This window comes from Nerophis ophidion, linkage group LG11, assembly GCF_033978795.1.
Source record: "Nerophis ophidion isolate RoL-2023_Sa linkage group LG11, RoL_Noph_v1.0, whole genome shotgun sequence".
In the NCBI taxonomy this organism is placed as follows: Eukaryota; Metazoa; Chordata; class Actinopteri; order Syngnathiformes; family Syngnathidae; genus Nerophis; species Nerophis ophidion.
Genome location: NC_084621.1, coordinates 36,416,735 through 36,438,111, shown reverse-complemented (window position 1 = coordinate 36,438,111; position 21,377 = coordinate 36,416,735). Strand labels below are relative to the sequence as shown.

Genomic DNA, 21,377 nt, shown 5'->3' with positions numbered 1-21,377 from the left:
AGGGATCGAAGGTCAGAGCATTCAATATTGGTTTCCGGCCATGCCGCTTACGTCGATTGATTTCTCCAGATTCTCTGAACCTTTTGATGATATTATGGACCGTAGATGTTGAAATCCCTAAATTTCTTGGAATTGCACTTTGTGAAACGTTGTTCTTAAACTGTTTGACTATTTGCTCACGCAGTTGTGGACAAAGGGGTGTACCTCGCCCCATCCTTTCTTGTGAAAGACTGAGCATTTTTTGGAAAGCTGTTTTTATACCCTATCATGGCACCCACCTGTTCCCAATTAGCCTGCACACATGTGGGATGTTCCAAATAAGTGTTTGATGAGCATTCCTCAACTTTATCAGTATTTATTGCTACCTTTCCCAACTTCTTTGTCACGTGTTGCTGGCATCAAATTCTAAAGTTAATTATTTATTTCCCAAAAAAAAAGTTTATCAGTTTGAACATCAAATATGTTGTCTTTGTAGCATATTCAACTGAATATGGGTTGAAAAGGATTTACAAATCATTGTATTCCGTTTATATTTACATCTAACACAATTTCCCAACTCATATGGAAACGGGGTTTGTATTTAGTCAGAAAAAATAACAACAAAACGGCAGCAATTGCATGCATCCGAGCAGAGCTGCACACGTCCTTGGTAGCAATCATGGCGCCTGTTTAGTTGGCCATACACGATTCTTTGTCTCAAGGTTATTGTCCAATGTTTTGTGCAATGACTCAAGTCAGCATTATGCTGCCCAATATGACACACAATGAAACAGGAGATAAGAACATTGAGACATGACAATGAAAAACCCCAAAAATCTGTCTAATGCAATCAATGTTGATTTTGTTACATACTTGTATGAGCTTGAGACAGGTGAGTTTCTGCTCCATGGTTTCTACACGGACCATAAGTCTGCACAGGGACACCACTTGCTTCTCATCATAGAGCCCTTCACCATTCTCTAGTAAGGCCTCCAGTTCCTCATCAACCTGAGGAACAACATGTACACTGTATGTTTTAGGGAATTCAGAATAGATAACAGTGTTGAATTTAGTTAAACATTTAAGTAAAAAAAAACCCTACCATATCAGACTTGCTACAGGAAAAAACGAGAACTGACCGTGGTGAGCGCACTCTTTCGACTACGGTCTTTCTTCATCTTCCCTCCAGCTGCTCGGACGCTGACTCTGTTCTCCCCTCCCAGGAAGCCTCTGCAGCTGGGGGCTCCACAGAAGCACTTCTGGGCTTCTTTCCTAAAGGCATGGTAAATTACAACTCAATCATCAGTCAATATATATCACATATGTCATAATATATATGTCATGCAGTTAAAGTTTCATTAATGAATCAAATACCCATATCTCTGAAACTGGTAGTCAAATGTCAGTTCGGTTCCCACAGCGACTGCCTTTGTGGTGAAAAAGCCAACTCGAAGTTGGCCATTGACCGTCCACTAAAATAATATGATAATTCGTGTGTGAACATGGTTACATTGAATGACGAGCAAATAATAAATTGGACTGCTTATTTTTGCTTACGTACCTTTTGAGTCTCGCAGTTGGGCTCGCAGCTGTGGTTCATAAACCGAGAACAATTACCCTTTAGTGTTGCATCAATGATCTGGAGAGACAACGCAAAGTCAAACATTTCTACCAGCCCTTAATTATCAAAGTAATCAATTTGACTCACCTCATTATTCTTTAAAGCCATAAAATAGTAGTGGATGTTCTTGTTGCGTGCATATTCTTTCACTCTTGCTTTGAACTCTTTGTGGTCCAACACTTCCCCACAATATTCTAGCACAAAAGTGTTTCTGAGGCAGAAATGCGAGACGATTATTTAAATCTGACCCTGACACAGTCCAGAAAAGCAGATGACACTCCACACTTACGAAGGCAAGTCTTTAGCTGCACGGAGACCCCAGCCCTTGTCTTCTGTGAGGATGACATCAAAATCAGCATGCTGCTTCATTTGAAAACGTCGATTCGAGCAGTATGACCCATTTAAGCACCGTGAGGAGCTTCGGAAAAACACAAAAAAACAGAACATGGGTTTAAAGCATACTTTGAGGAAGGCACAGCATCTTGAGAATTTTTTTTTCATTGTTCAAAGCTGCTAAGCTAACTTCAGTTATGTCAAAGGTTAATTGAAAAGATTAGAATTTAGAATGTATTTAGTTCTTGGTTTATGAATAAAGTGAGAAATATGCCGCAGAAAATGTGTTTTTTAGCGAGCACGGGAGGCCTCAACAGCATTATATTCTTAGAATGTCAGTTCACTGTGCCACACTTTGAAAACCCCTGACAAAGAAAATTCAAAGAAGTGCGCTATCAACTTATATAATCAATTTACCATTCGATCATCAGCAGCCGATTTAAACAGTCTTCCCCACAAGCCAACATTCCCCTTGAACGCTCCTCTTTGGGAAGCATCGGGCACTCACACTGCATCCTCTTGATATCTCTGTGAGATTTGCTCTTCTTTCTGCAAAAATTTCAAAACTTTAAACTTTAAACAAAAACTGAAAACATTCAAAGTTTTGAGAATGTGTTTGTTTGGGCATACCGCTCAGTTAGGTACATATTCTCTTCAATTAGGTCAAAATAAGGAGGCATCTTTTTTGTCTTGGCCAGTTCTTTCCATTTACTGGAGTCTTGGAAGTCCCGGAGAGCGAGTGATGGCCGCACCACCTCAGCTTTGACTTGACTTTCTTTAGCTTCTTCAAGCTCTCCTAATAGACGATCCCTCTTGCCCGCAGGTCCAGCTTCAGCCTCATTGTCAGAATCAGACTCGATCTCTGGCCGCCTTTTCTTTGGTGGGCCCCTGTTCCTGTGGGCCCTAAAACTGATCTCTCTTGGGGGATCAGGGACTGCAGAGCACCTGCTGTTGCTGCTAATTTCATGACCTTGCACAAAACTTGTCGACCCTGGGGGTCCACTGTACTCGATGGTTGTTTTGTTACGCAAGGATAGTTTAGCCTTGCAGTAGTCATCATGGTCATTCGTGAGAGAATCTGGGTGGATTTCACTTGCACGATCATGATACTGTTCATGCAAATGTTGGTAGAGATTTTGGCTTGTCTGTATTTTGGAGCCTTGATGATGCCACGAGAGATTGTGATGTCCATGTTGCTGTTCCTTAGGAACGGCTTCTAAAAGTTTACAGTTTGGTAACAGTGGTCCATGGCTGCTGTCTGGCTGTTGATATGTACTACTGGGCAGCTCTGGCTGTGAAGAATTCCAACTCTGGTTGAATCCACTCATCATGTTATTGACGTCAACAATTGAAGATTGTTGGTAATGGGTGAGTGTCCCGTCAACGTTGTTAACATAATGTTGCAGTTGTTGAGTATGTCTGGAAATGTCAAGGCTATGGGGGGGATTAGGAATACCTTCGTGGACACTGATGGGACCAGTCAAGTAAGGCTGTGAGACGCCTGCTGAGGTGGTTCCCTCAGAGTGACTGGTGCTGTCAATTGTATTACTCTGGGATTGACAAAGCATACTAGTGTTGGATACAACACCATCCAGCCTTTGTTGAGCATTGATTTGATATTGCATTTCACAACTATTAATGCTGCTATTGTGGGGTTCTGGTTTATTCACTGGACTGGCTGAAGAAGCTCCAGTGTCACGTGATTCACTTGTAAGGGATGAATTCTTTGGTACTACCACTACAGAGTGCAATCGTTTACTTGCCTTGCCACAATCGGAGTCATAATCAGAGTTTTCACTATCACTGGCCTCGCTCTGGCCTCCAGATTTCTCTTTCAAATTACTAGTCCAGCTCTGCATCTGTGTAGTATTGTTGACCTGTGGTGCATCACTGAGGCACAGAGGCAGGACGGGAGTTGTTTTCTCAATGCCAGTGTCACCCGGCAAATGCCCTTCTTGGTCATCATAACAATCTGCCTGCATTAGCCTCTCACACCCTTTCCCCGATATAGAATGTCTTTCAGGTTCCGGTGTACTTTCATTTGTGGAAAATTCGATTTTCTTTACACAAGGAAGCTTTTCAACATACTGTTCACTCTCTGCACAATTTGCCTGTTGTGAATCATCACTCCATGGGTTTTTCTGCCCGACAATATCCCATCGGGACTTTTTTGTGGCGCTGCTCGTTTTAGCGTCATCTGTGTTTGGCTGTTCAAGTGTCATGAGAGTCTCAGTTTTACAGGGTGTCTCAGATTGCAGTGGTGGGTTTGTGTCAGCCTGCTCAATGGGAATCACAGCTTTACCCACCTCATCCTCTGGTTTACAGTTCTGGACATCTAGTGTGAAAGGTATGTCTTCAATGGTAAATAAAGACTTTGAACCTTGGGAATAATCAACATCTTTCACATCTTGGTTGCACACTTTGCCATCACTACTACTGAGTAAACTTTCCACTGCATCATCTGATGTCACATCTGATGTATGAAGAGAAAAGCATTCATTCACATCGTTTATTCCTTTAAGGAGTACATCGGCATGCTGCAGGCTTTCACTTGAAGGTGTATTTGATGCATGTTCTTTCTCACCTTCGAGACTTGATTTTCTTCCCTCTAAACTTTCCTCAGCATCCAGGTGGTCACATTCTCTTGTCTCTGCTGTATGATTGGATATTTCTTTTTCACCAGGTAAACACGTTTCTACAGTTTTATGTCCTGTTTTTTCACTGAGGTTGTGACATATGTCATTATCATGCTCACTGGTTTTCTCTGGCGAGCAGGTCATCTGTACTGACTCTGGATTACTACCTGCGTGTTCAGAGTTTGCTTGTAATTCAGTCCTTTGATCTGCCTCAATTTCAATCAAGTTGTTTTTTGGATGATTTTCATGGTAACGTTTTACATGATCTAACGTCTGCAGATTCAAAGAATTGGATTTCTTGCTGGTCTCTTCTATATGATGGCCGCTAGACTTATAGTACCTTAATTCTACACCAGGAGATGACTTGCGCTGGGAATCAGACTCTGAGAACCGCTTTGAAGTCCTTTCTGATATTGACAATGAGGATTGACTTTTTTTATCAAACTCAGATGAATGATGTGTATCCTTTGATGTCTTCCCATATTTTGAGTAAGATGAAGACTTGTAATCTTTCTGAGAGTTCAAGTAGGAAGATGATTTATTGGCGTCGTTTGTCCTTGACCTCGTCTTGCGATGGTCATCTTCAGAGCCAGAACTTTCACGAGTTCTGTCATTGCGCGAGCGAGATCGTCGCCTGTCTCTGCGCGGAGGACTCCTGTACGATCTGCGATCCGAATCATGATAGTAGGATTTTTCTATGCGGGAACCTCTGTCGGTTCTCAATCGCTCTGATCTGGAATAAGATGAACTTGTTCGAGAGCCTCTAGATCTAGATTGCGATCTGGACCTGGATCTGGATCTTCTGCGATCTTTCTCTGTTCGCATTGACCGCGTTGATGTGTATCTGGAGTCGCGGTCTGGTTTTGTGTAACTGGATGACCTTTCGTGATTCTCAAATTTCCTAGATGAACTTTTTTCCTTTTCTTCCCCCTGTGACCCAGGTGAAAACCTTCTTGTTGCTGTTTTGCTACTGCTTTCCGAATTACTTTTACTTCTAGAATCAGATGATTTGTGTCTTGAAGACATTTGGATAGAATTTTCATCCATTTCTGTGCCAGTTTGCGACCTGGTTTTCCTTCTGTATGTGTTACCATCCTGTTCATTACTACAAAATCTTTCTTCTTTTCCTGGAGATGCAGCAAGCTTCTTGAGGCTGGACAGTAGCCGACTCTCAGATGAGTCCTTGTTAGAATCCTTAGAGGGGCTCACACCGATAGGGATCTGATGCTGGGTACTTGGTAACTTGATAACACTGTTATTTGTCGATGTTTGCATACCTAGCAAATCACAGGTCGATGTCTCATCTGAATCAAGAGATGCTCGTTTTTGCCTAGTTATCGACACGCTCAGTATTTGCTTCTTGAAATGCATCTTGGCCAAGTCCATTTTCAGTTTAGCAGCAAAGCCTGGAACCTGTGAGGGTGTCTGTTCATTTAGCGAGGTGCGTGTCTGCTTTTGCTCATTTTTGCTGTCAGCGGCTTTTCCCTTGTCGACTGTTGGCTGTGGCGAAGCAGTGAGAGTTTCAGCGTCAGACCTCTCTGGACTGGAGGGTATAACGAAGAGGCTGTGCAGTGGCTTCTTGGTCTGTGAGAAGCTGAAGGACACTTTCTGACGACCCTGATCTTCTAGGTTGACCTTCATCTTGGCCCCTTTAGGCAACAGATGATTGGACAGCATGACTCTGGGAGATAGACTTTTGATGAGCGCCGCCTTGGACAGCCCTTCCACTTTTACCTACAATAAAAGAAACCAATACATTAGTCTGAACCTCTGAACCCCCTTCTCTATCAAAGCATTTGTCAGCATAGCAGATATATGAAATAATCAAATTTACTCACCGAAGCACCACTTCCTTCGTCTCTGCGTTTTAATGACAACATCAAGAGAAATAAAGTGGGGAGGACAGGAGAAGATTATTAGTACAACATTTTTTGATTAGGTATTGCTACACATATAAAGCAGATTATTGTGTAACAGGCCATGTTGGCCAATCTACACTCAACAAAAATATGGACACAACTCTCTTGTTTTTGCTCCCATTTTTCATAGGCTAAACTCAAAGAACTCTAATTTTGTCTACGCACACAAAAAGACTAACATTGTTGAAAATTCTGTGTTAATGAGCACTTCTTTTATTGATGACATTTTGAATCGTTGTGCCATTTATCCTCAATCATCACCTTATGTTGCAGCATGATAATGCACGGCTTCATGTTAATTTCTGGAAGCTGAAAACATTCCAGTTTTTGAAATGTACATCTGTGTTTTACATCTATGGTTTATAGTGATTTCAAAAATAGAATTAAGTTGCAGTTGCACCTGTTGAGACTTAAGTAAAAATTGTCTTGCCAACCTAAATATGTCCTAGTAACAACGGACAACAAAGCACAAAGGTGTCTTCATACAACAACATAAGAATCATTACAGTGGTTTCCCGATTTCATAGGACTCAGTCTTTGAAAAAAAATAAATTAAAAAAAGTTTCAAAATTTGCCCCGGCTTTTTATACATACTGCTAGATATTTATGTTTCTTTATTGACTACAAATCTTGTCTCGGTGCCTCACTTAAATTGCTAGCAGAGTTGAGAGATGTTAATAGGGTATTTACAGATATAAAATAGAATAAACAATCAAATTAACAAGTATAACGGTTTAAATATAAAAAAATATAGAGAAGATGCAAGCATTGCTTAAGAAGGTATTTGCACCTGACAAAGTAGTCGGCTTCCTGTGTATCACTTCCTCCATTGCTGTATTGGCCAACAAGAATTTTTAATAAAGGTAACATTTGTCAGCTGCTGCAGTATATGTATTTTACATTGTTTTCTGCATGCAAAACTATAATTATTCTCTATGAAATGTGTTTTGTTTTCATTATTTTGGGTGTCCGGAACGGATTAATTGGGTTAAAATTTCTTCTTCTTCTGAAACTTTTGGAAAGGGATTTAAAAAACCGAGGTACCACTGTACTTCTTTTTTGGCAAGTGCATATCTACTTTACTTAGGGCAATCTTATAAATGTTTGGTATCTGGGTCATTTGTTCTTTTAAGATTAGATTTTTTTCCTAGTCTCCAATGAAGCCTTCAAGACAAATTTGCAGCAAAGTTGCTACAAGATCTACACTCACATTGTTCAAGTGCTAAACTTTCACAACAAAGACACTGATTTTAGATGTGTATTCCACTAATGGTGTGTGTTTAAACACTGTCAACACAGAGAAGAGAATTAATACCTGAGAGTGAGTTAAAGGAAATCAGTTCAGTTTTTCCAGCTTTGACTTGATGTAATTATCTGACACTGCATTTGTGGAACTTCTATACAGAACACATAAACAAGACAATGTCAAATGAAAAGACAAACCAAATAAAAGATTGTGACGACATACAATGCACAATATGTTGAATCTTTATAATTCAATATACCTCAGATGGTATAATTCAAAATAAAAAAAAATCTAAAATCCCTCCAAAAATGTGTGACCTTCACAAGAGCTGAGTACAGTGCATCAAGAGATTAACTGGACAGGCGCTTTGTTTTTTCCCCGTCATTTTATGCTACACAATGTGTAGTCCCGATCGGTTGTCCCGATCCGATCCGCCGATATTTGCCCAAAAATGCGTATTGACAAGGCATAGGAAAATGCCGATCCAGATCCAGTTTAAAAAAAACCTCTGATCCGTGTTTTCCAACGCACCGATTTAAATAATACATTCCACTCTTCTGCTGCTCCCTACTTTCCGTTCTGCATTTTCCAGCACACCTTCAAAACATCCACAGGTCTGTGTTCTAACCGTTCAGGCGACCATGTGAATTAAAAGTTACGGTAAAAATGTCAGCTATGTGGGATTATTTTACCCTACAAAACGAAAAAGATGAGGTGGAGTGTAAAACATGCCACAATAAAGTCAAGCATGGTGGTAAAGTTGTAAGACATTTTAATGACTCTTTAGAGTGAGAGGCTTTTAGCACTCATCATAGATGAAGACAGGAGCAGGCTGACACCTGAGCATCTTGAAGTGCTCGTCTTTGTTAGAAAGAATCTCCCCATTATGCTTGGAATTCAATTGTTTGCCCCCCCTGACTGGGGCAAACAATTGAAGGGAGTGTGTAGATTTTTTTTTTTTTTTTTAAAGTTTACACTTGTTCAAGAGCAAGTATTGATGCTGAGTTACAGACATTTTATCCCACTCATGTTTGTGTGTTTTGCTTTTTTTAATAATGTTTACAACATTATTTGCACTTTATACTGTTCACTTTTTTACTGTTTAATGATGCCATTTCTGTTTGTCATGTATAATTTTTGATATTTTGTGTTTATCCCTGAATACCAACTATTGTGTATTATTCAAACTCACCTAATTCAGCTGGCTAGTTGTTATCAAGAGTACTAAAATCCTTTCCAGCATGAATCTGACAATTAAGTAGGCTAAATAACTTTAAACTTTAATACATGCTCAGATAGGCCAGTATCGGCCAGTATCGGTATCGGATCGGAAGTGGAAAAACAATATCGTTATCGGATCGGAAGTGCAAAAACCTGGATCAGGACATCCCTACTACACATAGAGTTGGGCAATAACGGGGGAAAAAAAATCATCATGATGGACTTTTTTCATAATAGGTATCAATATGTATGACGATATAAATTCCATCCATTTCCTAACGCTTAAATCACTATTTTGTGATGTTTAAATGTTGCCAAAAAGTTAGATATGAAGACATCAGAAGGGTAATATTGATTGATATATGTATGTTTTACATGACAGATCTACTGAACAATACGATACAAAAGTTTCAGATATGTACATAATATTACTGTATAAAATATAATATTTTTGCCAATATTATTTTACAAATGTAATGTTGCGCACAGCTCGAAATGTCTGTATGTATGTAAAGAGTATTATTAAAGCGATTATTAATGTGTAAGTTACATGCACACGGGTGGAAAACTGACATGTCAATCACGGCAGCTTGGTTCACCCTATTTAACTACAAAACATGAAATTAATTTACTTATGAAGGTTTGTTCCATTTCGTTCAGCGGTTCATTGGCGAATAAAACAACATTCTTCTCCATGTAAGTGTGCTCTGATTTTAAATATATGACATACAAATCATGGTACATGTAATATATCACTATATTGATGGACAGATCATATATTTTGGGCCAAACACTACCGGATGTGATGCCATTTTTCCCACATATCGTGTAATAGATGACGTAATGCTTATAAAAGAAGTATTGTCTACGCTTTACTAAAAAAACCAAAAACATTCATACTTATAGAAACAATACACTCGCTTCTGACATTTCTTTAAGTTTACAACAGTAAGAACATTTTACATGTTTTGTTAGAAATAATTCGTTTTGTCCCCACCATTCTTTTGAAACACTGCACTAAGCTCTCGTGAAGACTGGTTGTTTTATTGTTCTATGTGTGACAAACAAACTGTTGGTGTGTAATAGGTACAATACTTACTGTGCATACACTTTTTAGGGTGCAACAAAAAAAACACTAGAAACTTGTACACTACTACCATCTAACGTCTTGGACTTACAACTTTAATTGAAACTTAATGTCATACAACAACTGGACAGCGGTGATCACAACCTGCACATTTGTAAATGTTGCAATAAACAAATTTGATTTTATTCTCAAAAACAACCCAATATCTATTAACAAACACAAAAGTACTGAAAATTGCTACCGTTGAGCACCGGTTTTGATTCCCAGGTACCGGAAATTGGTACACAATGTGTGAATGTGAATGGTGCCTATCTCTAGCGGCCTCTTGCTAAACAACGTGGATGAGAACATGGAAAATATAGGAACAATTTCCCCTTAACACGTAACGGAGGATCTCTTTTAATTGCAGTATGTCTGTGATGCACGAACATTTAAAGCGGAGGCATGTCGAACCTCTGGAAGATGCGGTCTACGCCTTTCTCGGTTCGACAGTTAGCACAGAGAGGTTGTGTGTAAAATAGATTTAACTATCATTTTAACCAAAGTCTTTCAACTATATGTTGTCAATATACCTGTGTGCATCTCCCTAAACACATCATCCTCACAAAATGTGCTTTTCTTTTTGAGGAAGCTGAATAGATTTCATACTTTTTGTTACCCGGTAGTTTTTATTGCTGCCATTTGGACTGTGCTTTCACTCCACACTTTATTTTTTTTATTGGTACTTGGTCTGCAGTGTTTGACAAAGCATATGATTTTACTCATTGGTTCAACAATAACATAGTAACTATAGTGTGTGTGCACGCACAACATGAACACCAGCCGTTTTATTTGTAATTGTGAAATATATTGACATTTATTTTTTGAATTTGTTCTTTTACACCACTATTGGTAGCATAAGCTAGTCGGTAGCAGTGTTGTCATATTTTTGGTTTGAATTTTTGTTTTTATTTCGAGCGTGTGACATACAGCAGCAGCTTGAAAGGTTTTACTGCATTGACACTCCTCAAAGTGTTACTGAATACTATGCCCTAATGTTGTATGATATGCCGCTACTAATAAAGTAAGGTGGTACTAAAGAATTAAAAAGGTACTATATTGCCTTCATTTTTTTTAATGCACATGATGGCGCCCTGTAGTGTCAACGCTGGTAATATGAATCGAGGCGCATGTCGTGAGTCAACACACACACACAGCACTTAGAAGTGGTAACAGTTTGGAGACAAAAGAGAAAGCATTAACATATTTTTACTTCAAAATGAACAATAAAGGTGAGGCTATAAACACTGAAATGCCGCTCAGGAGGCGGTGCTTTAAAACATAGCTCGCAAGCAGCTAACGTCCGACCGCAATGCTTTAGCTACTCCTAAATAACTAGTCTTTGCTTCCATGGTGACAAATAAACTACGAGTCTTACAAGTACATTCCCTGCAGGACAAAGAATAGCGAAATATGCTTGACAACACATTGTAGGAGGATACAGTAACTAACGGCTAATAGCAAACTAATGCTCCTGAATGTAAACAAATAAGTGGATCTGTACAAATATTGACTGTAACAGAACCAAGTACAAGAGCCCTATATATCCGATACTAAAATGATTACATCGATATGGTCACAAAATATTTTGTCATTTTTTTTATTGTTCATGAACTCAGAAAATACGTCCCTGGACACAGAAGAACTTTAATTATGACCAATGTATAACCTTTTAACTACTTGGTATTGGATCAATACCCACATGTGTAGTATCAGACAAACCTAATGTAAAGTATCCAAACAACAGAATAATAGGTCCCTATTACATTTTAACAGAAGTGTAGCGAGATTTTAAATCAGAAAGTAACCAGATGTTAACAATTAATGAGCTGATAGATGAATCCATCCATTTTCTACCACTGGTCCTTCAATTCTTTCATAAAAGATACAATATGTTACTTCTCATCAGCAGCTAAATTAGGAGCTTTGTAACCCGTTTGCTTACTTACTACTAAAAGAGAAGTTATCTAGCATGGTTACTATGTTATTTGAATTCAAAATTGTTATTTGATTGCAACAACACACAGGTTTAATGTATCATAATATTTTGTTAAAATAAAGTCAATAAATAAATCTTTTGTGGTACCCTTCATGTTGAAAAATATTTTTAGAAAAATATTAGCATTGGGACAACACTACTATGCCGTGGCCGAAAAAACTACCAAATATCACTAAAACTGAACTCCTAATTTTTGACTACTGTGTACAAGAATCCTCTCCATCAACACTAAGGTGAATTCAAGTCATTGTGGTTTGCGATTGCTCAATAGAACAAAAAAAGGGGGCTAGTCAGTCATGACGACAGATGACTTTCAACAGAAAATACTGCTGGTGTCCGATCCGTGCAGTATGGTCCTTGGCAACATGAGTGAGGTCCATGCGGCCTGCTGTCTAGTACCTGATTTCGGACTTGAGCAGAGTGTCCATTGAGGAACTGGTCTAGGATTAGTGGGCCCGTGGATGATGCACGGCCGAGAATAATCCAAATCAGAGAAATGAGCCCTCCACTGTGACACCACACCTGGCAAAAACAAAGATAAGTTTACAATTAACTCAGGGGCTGTGGCCACAAAAAGGGACAGTTTGTCAAACAAATGCAGTTTTTCCTCTTGTATCACACAAAACGTTAAACTACTATTTACTTTACACTGTTGGCTAGGTTGACTTAGACTAAGACACTTCCATTGAAGACCAGTCTCTAAATGGTTATCCATATACTGCAATGTCGAAGTATTTTGAATGTTTTCATTTGCCCTTCCAACACTGTTTTTGTTTTCAAATTCACAATGGTTTTCTGTGGCTTTCCATCACAGCAACAACAAAATGTTTCATCTAACAGAAAAGAAGACATACAGTATATGTACACCAAGAAAACACATCGATGCCGAATAAAGCTGTAAACATGGTAGTTGAACGTGTAAAACAAACAAAAAAATGCACCTGGAATGGTATAGATGTTTGTTGGAGAGCACATTCTGAAGCATTGAAAATGATTAATTAGGCAAGTGTTTTTCAACCTTTTTTGAGCCAAGGCATATTTTTTAATTGAAAAAATGTGGAGGCACACCACCAGCAGAAAACATTAAAAAATGAAACTCAGCAGCTGATATTGACAATAAAAAGTTGTTCTCGCAAGTTTTGGATAAGATTTCAAACCATAACCGACCATGCATGACTATAGCTCTTGTCTCAAAAGTACTTTCACGTCACACCGTGACTTATTTGGAGTTTTTTGGTGTCTTCCTGTGTGTAGTGTTTTAGTTTTTGTCTTACGCTCCTAATTTGGTTGCTTTTCCTGTTGTGCTGGTATTTTCATGTAGAAGTTTCATGTCTTCCTTGAGCGCTATTCCCCGCACCTGTTTGGTCTTAGCAATCACGGCTATTTAAGTTGTCGCTATCCTTTTTTGCGGAGACATTGTTGATTGTCATGTCATGTTCGGATGTACTTTGTGGACGCTGTCTACTCCACACGCTGTAAGTCTTTACTATAGTCCAGCATTCTGTTTTTGTTAACTTCGCAACCAGTTCAGTTTTAGTTCTGTTTTGCATCGCCTTCCCTAAGCTTCAGTTTAAAGTACCAATGACACAAACACTAAGTGTGGTGAAATTTGTCCTCTGCATTTGTCCCCTTGTTCACCCCCTGGGAGGTGAGGGGAGCAGTGGGCAGCAGCGGTGCTGCGCAAGATTTATTTTTGGCGATTTAACCCCCAATTCCAACCCTTGATGCCGAGTGCCAAGCAGGGAGGTAATGGGTTCCATTTTTATAGTCTTTGGTATGACTCGGCCGGGGTTTGAACTCACAACCTACATATATCAGGGCGGACGACACTTTAACAACTAGGCTACTCAGTAAGTTTTCCTAGCGACACTCATCTTTTGTTAATTTTTGGTTAAACAACAGATATATTTTTACCTGCAGGCTGTCTTCTGCATATGTGATCACTACAAACCATGTTCCCCACATCCATCCATCCATCCATCCATTTTCTATCGCTTGTCCCTTTTGGGGTCGCGGGGGGTGCTGGAACCTATCTCAGTTGCATTCAGGCAGAAGGCAGCGTACACCCTGGACAAGTTGCCACCTCATCGCAGGGCCAACACAGATAGACAACATTCACACTCGCATTCACACACTAGGGCCAATTTGTAGTGTTGCCACTCAACCTATCCCCAAGTGCATGTTTTTGGAGGTGGGAGGAAGCCGGAGTACCCGGAGGGAACCCACGCAGTCACGGGGAGAACATGCAAACTCCACACAGAAAGATCCAGAGCCCGGGATTGAACCCAGGACTGCTCAGGACCTTCGTATTGTGAGGCACATGCACTAAACCTTGTTCCATCGTGCAATTATCTACTTGCTGCCCCTACTGATATGGAAGAGTCCATCCATCCATCCATCCATTTTGTACCGCTTGTCCCTTTTGGGGTCGTGAGGGGTGCTGGAGCCAATCTCAGCTGCATTTGGGCGGAAGGCGGGGTACACCCTGGAGAAATTGTCACCTCATCCCAGTGCCAATACAGATAAACAGACAACATTCACAATCACAAACTAGGGCCAATTTTTGGTTGCCAATCAACCTATCACCAGGTGCATGTCTTTGGAGGTGGGAGGAAGCCGGAGTGCCCAGAGGGAACACACGCAGTCACGGGGAGAACATGCAAACTCCACACAGAAAGATCCAGGGCCCAGGATTGAACCCTGGACCTTCGTGTTGTGAGGCACATGCACTAACCCCTGGTCCACCGTGCAATTATCTTCTTGCTGCCACCTACTGATATGGAAGAGTCCATCCATCCAATCATCCATTTTCTACCGCTTGTCCCTTTTGGGGTCACGGGGGGTGCTGGAGCCTATTTCAGCTGCATTCGGGCAGAAGGTGGAGTACACCCTGGACAAGTCACCACCTCATCGCAGGGCCAACACAAATAGACAAATATTCACACTCACATTCACATACTAGGGCCAATTTAGTGTTGCCAATCAAACTATCCCCAGATGCATGCTTTTGGCGGTGGGAGGAAGTCGGAGTACCCGGAGGGAACCCACGCAGTCACGGTGAGAACATGCAAACCCCACACAGAAAGATCCAGAGCCCGGGATTGAACCCAGGACTACTCAGGACCTTCGTATTGTGAGGTACATGCCCTGACCCCTGTTCCACCGTGCAATTATCTACTTGCTGCCACCTACTGATATGGAAGAGTCCATCCATCCATCCATGCATTCATTTTGTACCGCTTGTCCCTTTTGGGGTCGTGAAGGGTGCTGGAGCCAATCTCAGCTGCATTTGGGTGGAAGGCGGTGTACACCCTGGACAAGTTGTCACCTCAGCACAGGGCCAATACAGATAAACAAACAACATTCACTTTTACAAACTAGGGCCAATTTTTAGTGTTGCCAATTAACCTGTCACCATGTGCATGTATTTGGCGGTGGGAGGAAGCCGGAGTACCCAGAGGGAACCCAGAAGTCACAGGGAGGACATGCAAACTCCATACAGAAAGCTCCAGAGCCCGGGATTGAACCCAAGACTACTCAGGACCTTCGTGTTGTGAGGCACATGCACTAACCCCTGGTCCTCCGTGCAATTATCTACTTCCTGCCACCTACTGATATGGAAGAGTATTACACGGTTACATGGTTCTGGACCGCACTGACACCCAAAAACGGCACATTTGCAGATTATTATTACCGGTTTGCAAAAAATGTTTTTTAACCCAAATAGATGAAATTACATATTCTCTCACGGGACACTAGTGGTTAAAAAACACGGGAAGTCTTTGATGCAGCCCAACATGGCCTTTTTCAAAGGCAGTACCTGTCCATTATGAAACATTGCACCGTGTATATCAGGGACATTTAATCACATTCGCTTGATTGAGCTGTTCTTCATACACAATTGTTAAAAGAAACGTCAGCTCATATTTACGAGGCAGTGGTGTTACCAAAAGCTATGTCCGAACCAGTGAAGCTAACTTTGCTAAGCTAGCTGTATGCTACATTCACGACAACCTTAATTTGCTTGTTGTGCCTAAAATGCGACGTGTAAGTGCATGTTTTTATGTTTGGGTATGCACGTTTTGTTAGTGTTCTCGCGAAGGGAAGTAATGGATTGTCCTTCTGTGCCTACGATGCTAATCTCAAAGCGAGCATTAGCGGCTAACGAGGTTCGATGTTACTCGCAACATGAACGCCGCCCAGACTGCTTACAAACCTCGTTCTTCGTATGCATTTGAATAAAGCTCAGCTGTACTTAATAGTTTGGTAAACTATGTTCCGCTGATATTAATCATAACCGCACATTGACCATCCCCATCCGGCTTACGAGCATGCTAGCCGGGGGGGAGGTTTTGTTTTAGCTTCATTGCATGTTTCGACTCCATTTACATAACGTACCCAAATAGATGCCTTTCTCTGGATACTCACTTCACAAAGTGCTGCATGTCACAGTCCTCGTCCATCGTCCAAATTCCCAGGGATATCCCCTTTGCCAAACATCCAAGCCACAATGCGTGCCGACGTCAAATCCACACGGGGTTATCGTGGCTGATGTTCGGCTACCCTGCTGTTGTGCTACGGCGGCTAGCACTCTTTAGCCCGGAGTTGGGAGTAGCGTTTTTAAAGTGTCCACAAGTCCACAATAATGCGCCTCAGCGTGTTCAATACCCAAAAACAATAAACAAATTATGTCGTTAATTACATTTTAAAATATTAGTTTTTTGGTGTGCGCGATGACGTCACGTGACGATGAGCGGACACTGCTGCGGTTCGTCAAGGTGAGTCAGAATGGGAGGGAAAAAAACCCGCAAGACTTTCAGCTGCACACATTTTGTCTTCTTGATAAACTTGCACAACAAACATCTGGAATTCATTCACCATGAACATCCATGAACGTGTTGTTGATGTAAGCCAGGGGTCTCAAACACACGGCCTGCGGGCCAATTGTGGTCCGCGAGACGTTATTTTGTGGCCCGCATCTTATTATGAAAATTTAATGTTGGTGCGGCCCGTGAGTTTTATGTGAACAGCACTTCACAGCAGCATACTTGTACACCCTCAATTTTTCCGGGAGACTCGCAATTTTCAGTGCCCCTTCCGGGGGTTGTCATTCTCCAGAATTTCACCCATGGAACAGTATTAAGGGGGTGCCGTGAAGGCACTGCCTTTAGCGTCCTCTATTACCTGTACAAACCAGCCCAGCCACCTGCTGTATTTGGCTTCTGCAGACGTAGTAAGCGACTGCAAGACATAGTTGATCAACAGCCACACAGGTCACACTGAGGGTGGCCGTATAAACAACTTTAACACTGCTACAAATATACGCCACACTGTGAACCCACACCAAACAAAAATGACAAACACATTTTGGGAGAACATCGGCACCGTAACACAACATAAACACAGCAGAACAAATACCCAGAATCCCATGCAGCCCTAAGTCTTCCGGGCTACAATATACACCCCCACAGCCCACTACCCCGTCCCCTATTGACGAGACGGCAGGTTACAGAGGACACTAAATGCAGTGCCATCACGTTACACTCTTAATATTGTTGTCCGTGTGAAAACCGGGAGAATGATTGCTCCGGGAGATTGTCGGGAGGGGCACTGATATTCAGGTGTTTCCTGGAAAGATCGCGAGAGTTGGCAAGTATGTTGCTAGGGCGGGAAAACCATTCAAAGAAGGTGAATTCATTAAAAAGTGCATGTTAGATTTTTTTCAAGAAATCTTTTCTTGCGGCCTAGCCTCACCCAGTTTCTGAATCCAGTGGCCCCCAGGTAAAGTGAGTTTGAGACACCTGTTGTAAGCACAATACCAATGGCGCGCAATTTGCAAAATGCGCAACCGCATTTTGCAAATTTAATGTCAAATCAAATCATCCATCCATCCATTTCCTACCGCTTATTCCCTTTTGGGGTCGCGGGGGGCGCTGGCGCCTATCTCAGCTACAATCGGGCGGAAGGCGGGGTACACCCTGGACAAGTCGCCACCTCATCGCAGGGCCAACACAGATCAAATCAAATCAAATGTTTATTGGATTCTTCACTATACAGTGTACATCCACGACAGAACTACTGACTAAACTACTACCAAGTGTGGATTCAGGCCGGGTGGCCTATTAAAAGTTCCAGGTAACCCTACATTATTATATTTTATAAATAGTAAACCAAGTTGTGGTAGTAGTTTAGTCAGTAGTTCTGTCGTGGATGTACACTGTATAGTGATGAATCCAATAAACATTTGATTTGATTTGATTTGACATTAAATGCGGTTGCGCATTTTGCAAATTACGCGCCATTGGTAATGTGCTTACAACATTGTCATGACAAATGCAATTCTGGCTCCTTTTATGGCTCCAGCCATCCATCCATTTGTACCGCTTATTCCCTTTTGGGGTCGCGGGGGGCGCTGGTGCCTATCTCAGCTACAATCGAGCAGAAGGCGGTGTACACTTTTATGGCTTCTCATTAAAAAAAAAGAGTCAGCTCCCAAGTGGCTCTCAGTGTTTGTTTCCCCAAAATAAGTTCTCATCAAAAAAATATAAATCCATCCATCCATTTTTTTACCGCTTGTCCCTTTTGGGGTCGCTGGAATCTATCTCAGCTGCGTTTCGGGCGTAAGGCGGCGTACACCCTGGGCAAGTTGCCATCTCATCACAGGGCCAACACAGATAGACAACGTTCACACTCACATTCACACATGAGGGCCAATTTTTAGTGTTGTATAAATGTAAAATCAATTACTAATGTAAAAACATACAATAAAGCATTTTTAAAATTTAGGTTGTACTTTTTTTTAATTTCTTGGTGTGCAAAATCTTTGCTCAATGTGCAAAGCAGCATGGGTGTTGACTGATTGATTGATTGATCGATTGAGGATTTTATTAGTAGATTGCACAGTACAGTACATATTCCGTACAATCGACCACTAAATGGTAACACCCGAATAAGTTTTTCAACTTGTTTAAGTCGGGGTCCACGTAAATCAATTCATGGTACAAATATATACTATCAACATAATACAGTCATCGCACAAGTTAATCATCAGAGTCCATCCATCCATCCATCCATTTTCTACCGCTTATTCCCTTTTGGGGTCGCGGGGGGCGCTGGCGCCTATCTCAGCTACAATCGGGCGGAAGGCGGGGTACACCCTGGACAAGTCGTTACCTCATCGTAGGGCCAACACAGATAGACAGACCACATTCCCACTCACATTCACACACTAGGGCCAATTTAGTGTTGCCAATCAACCTATCCCCAGGTGCATGTCTTTGGAAGTGGGAGGAAGCCGGAGTACCCGGAGGGAACCCACGCATTCACGGGGAGAACATGCAAACTCCACACAGAAAGATCCCGAGCCATATACATTTAATTATTTACAATCCGGGGGGTGGGATGAGGAAGGTTTGGTTGACAGTAGCACTATAGACATCAACAATTGCATCATCAGAGAAATGGACATTGAAACAGTGTGGGGTCTGACTTGGTAGGATATGTACAGAGAGTAGAGAACATAGTGAGTTTAGAAAGCATAAGAGTAAGTGTAGGAGCCATTTACGGCATCCTTAATTTGAGTTGTTATTCCCTTTTTTTGTTACTAGGCGGCGGGATTTTTGGTTGAGCAGTGCAGGGGGGAAGGCATATGTAGGAGCACAGGTGAGCCAAGGGGGAAGGACTCAGGTGTGGGAGCAAAAACCGTTCTTACCAACAGCAGACAACAGCGGACAACAGCAGACAGGGGAACATATAACACAATATCACTGCAATAATCCCTGGTATGTTTCATTCACCCTACAAGTTCGTTAATAAATATGCATAAACTGGATTTCCGACTGGACCTCACTTCATATGCAATGTTTGCTACTGCGTAGGATCACTCCCTCAAACTTGTTGAGTAATGACAATAAATTTGAACACTTGAAGGTGAAGGTTGCCATTACAATCAAATAAGAACGGTGCTCTTCGAGTGAAAAGGACAACAAGAAGAACACCGAAGGACATCAAAAAGCCGCAAGAGGACGAATTGCGCCACGGCCACGCTGCTGCTCATCAGCCAGGGTGATTGGGAACACCTCACAGCTCTATAGGGTGAGTTGTGTGGAGCTGAAAGCAGCACAAGGGAGAGACTAGGCCAATTATGTCTGGTGGCAAAGATGATGCACAGCCACAAGGTGGCGAAAATGTGGACCCTAAAAAGGAAAAGGTACAATATTTTGAAAAGGAAAAAAGAGCCATAACCAGAGGTGGGTAGAGTAGCCAGAAATTGTACTCAAGTAAGAGTACTGTTACTTTAGAGATTTATTACTCCAGTAAAAGTAAGGAGTAGTCATCCAAATATTTACTTGAGTAAGAGTAAAAAGTATGTTGTGAAAAAACTACTCAAGTACTGAGTAACTGATGAGTAACCTGATTACGGCAACAAATAATGCACAAAAACATAAAAATAGCAATGAGCAAATTCAGAGCCTGGAATATCTCTTAAGCAACTAAAACAATAATATATATTAAATAATAGTACATTAAAATAAAATTTAAAAATGGCACATTGAGCCACAATAACTTAACAGCACCATAGCCTCAGTAGGCATTCATTGATTTGATTGATTGATTAAAACTTGTATTTGTAGATTGCACAGTACAGTACATATTCCGTACAACTGACCACTAAATGGTAACACCCCAATAAGTTTTTCAACGTTTATCAATTACTTAGTAAATGACCAAGTCGAGGTGATCTACCTCATATACATATACATACACACACATATCATTTATACACACACATATCATACAAGCACACACAAATCATTTATACACACACATATATATAGGAATCTATATGTTAAACATGCATGTACATTCATTAAAACAACTTCAACATGTGAACATGTTTTTGTTCACATGTTGAAGGTGTTTTAATGAATATACATGCATGTTTAACATATAGATTCCTATCTTTCATGAAGACAAGAATATAAGTTGGTGTATTACCTGATTCTGATGACTTGCATTGATTGGAATCAGATGTCCACATTTTCAAATGGAGGAGAAAAAAAGTTCCTCTTTTCTGTCTAATACCACATAAAAGTCGTTGGTTTTTGGCATCTTATTTGTCCAGCTTCCATACTTGTTTTTATACACTTTACAATAAATACATTGGCGGCAAACTCCGTCGTTTGCTAGCTTGTTTGCCCTGGCTTTCGGAGACTCTTATTTTGTTAGCGCAGGCGTGATGGAGCGGCACTTTTATTTTGAAGACAGGAACTGTGCGATCAGTCTTTTGGATTTTGA

At 41.0% G+C, this 21,377-nt stretch overlaps 1 protein-coding gene across 3 annotated transcripts in view; it reads right to left on the bottom strand.

The window, feature by feature from the left end:
• Positions 1-16,818, bottom strand: part of setd2 (SET domain containing 2, histone lysine methyltransferase) — a 56,429-nt gene extending 39,611 nt beyond the window's left edge. Inside the window, exons 1-11 of one of the 3 annotated variants that reach the window (XM_061915768.1) lie at positions 16,479-16,818; positions 12,480-12,602; positions 6,408-6,429; positions 2,564-6,303; positions 2,351-2,482; positions 1,890-2,018; positions 1,688-1,811; positions 1,541-1,618; positions 1,354-1,451; positions 1,119-1,251; positions 853-987 (exon numbers count right to left, since the gene is read on the bottom strand). In XM_061915768.1, the coding sequence (XP_061771752.1) occupies positions 853-987; positions 1,119-1,251; positions 1,354-1,451; positions 1,541-1,618; positions 1,688-1,811; positions 1,890-2,018; positions 2,351-2,482; positions 2,564-6,303; positions 6,408-6,429; positions 12,480-12,508 (4,620 nt within the window). In that variant the 5' untranslated portion in view covers positions 12,509-12,602; positions 16,479-16,818. The remainder of the gene's footprint in view (positions 1-852; positions 988-1,118; positions 1,252-1,353; positions 1,452-1,540; positions 1,619-1,687; positions 1,812-1,889; positions 2,019-2,350; positions 2,483-2,563; positions 6,304-6,407; positions 6,430-12,479; positions 12,603-16,478) is intronic. The other 2 variants (XM_061915767.1, XM_061915769.1) reach the window with 2 other exon arrangements.
• Between the last annotated feature and the right edge of the window lie 4,559 nt (positions 16,819-21,377).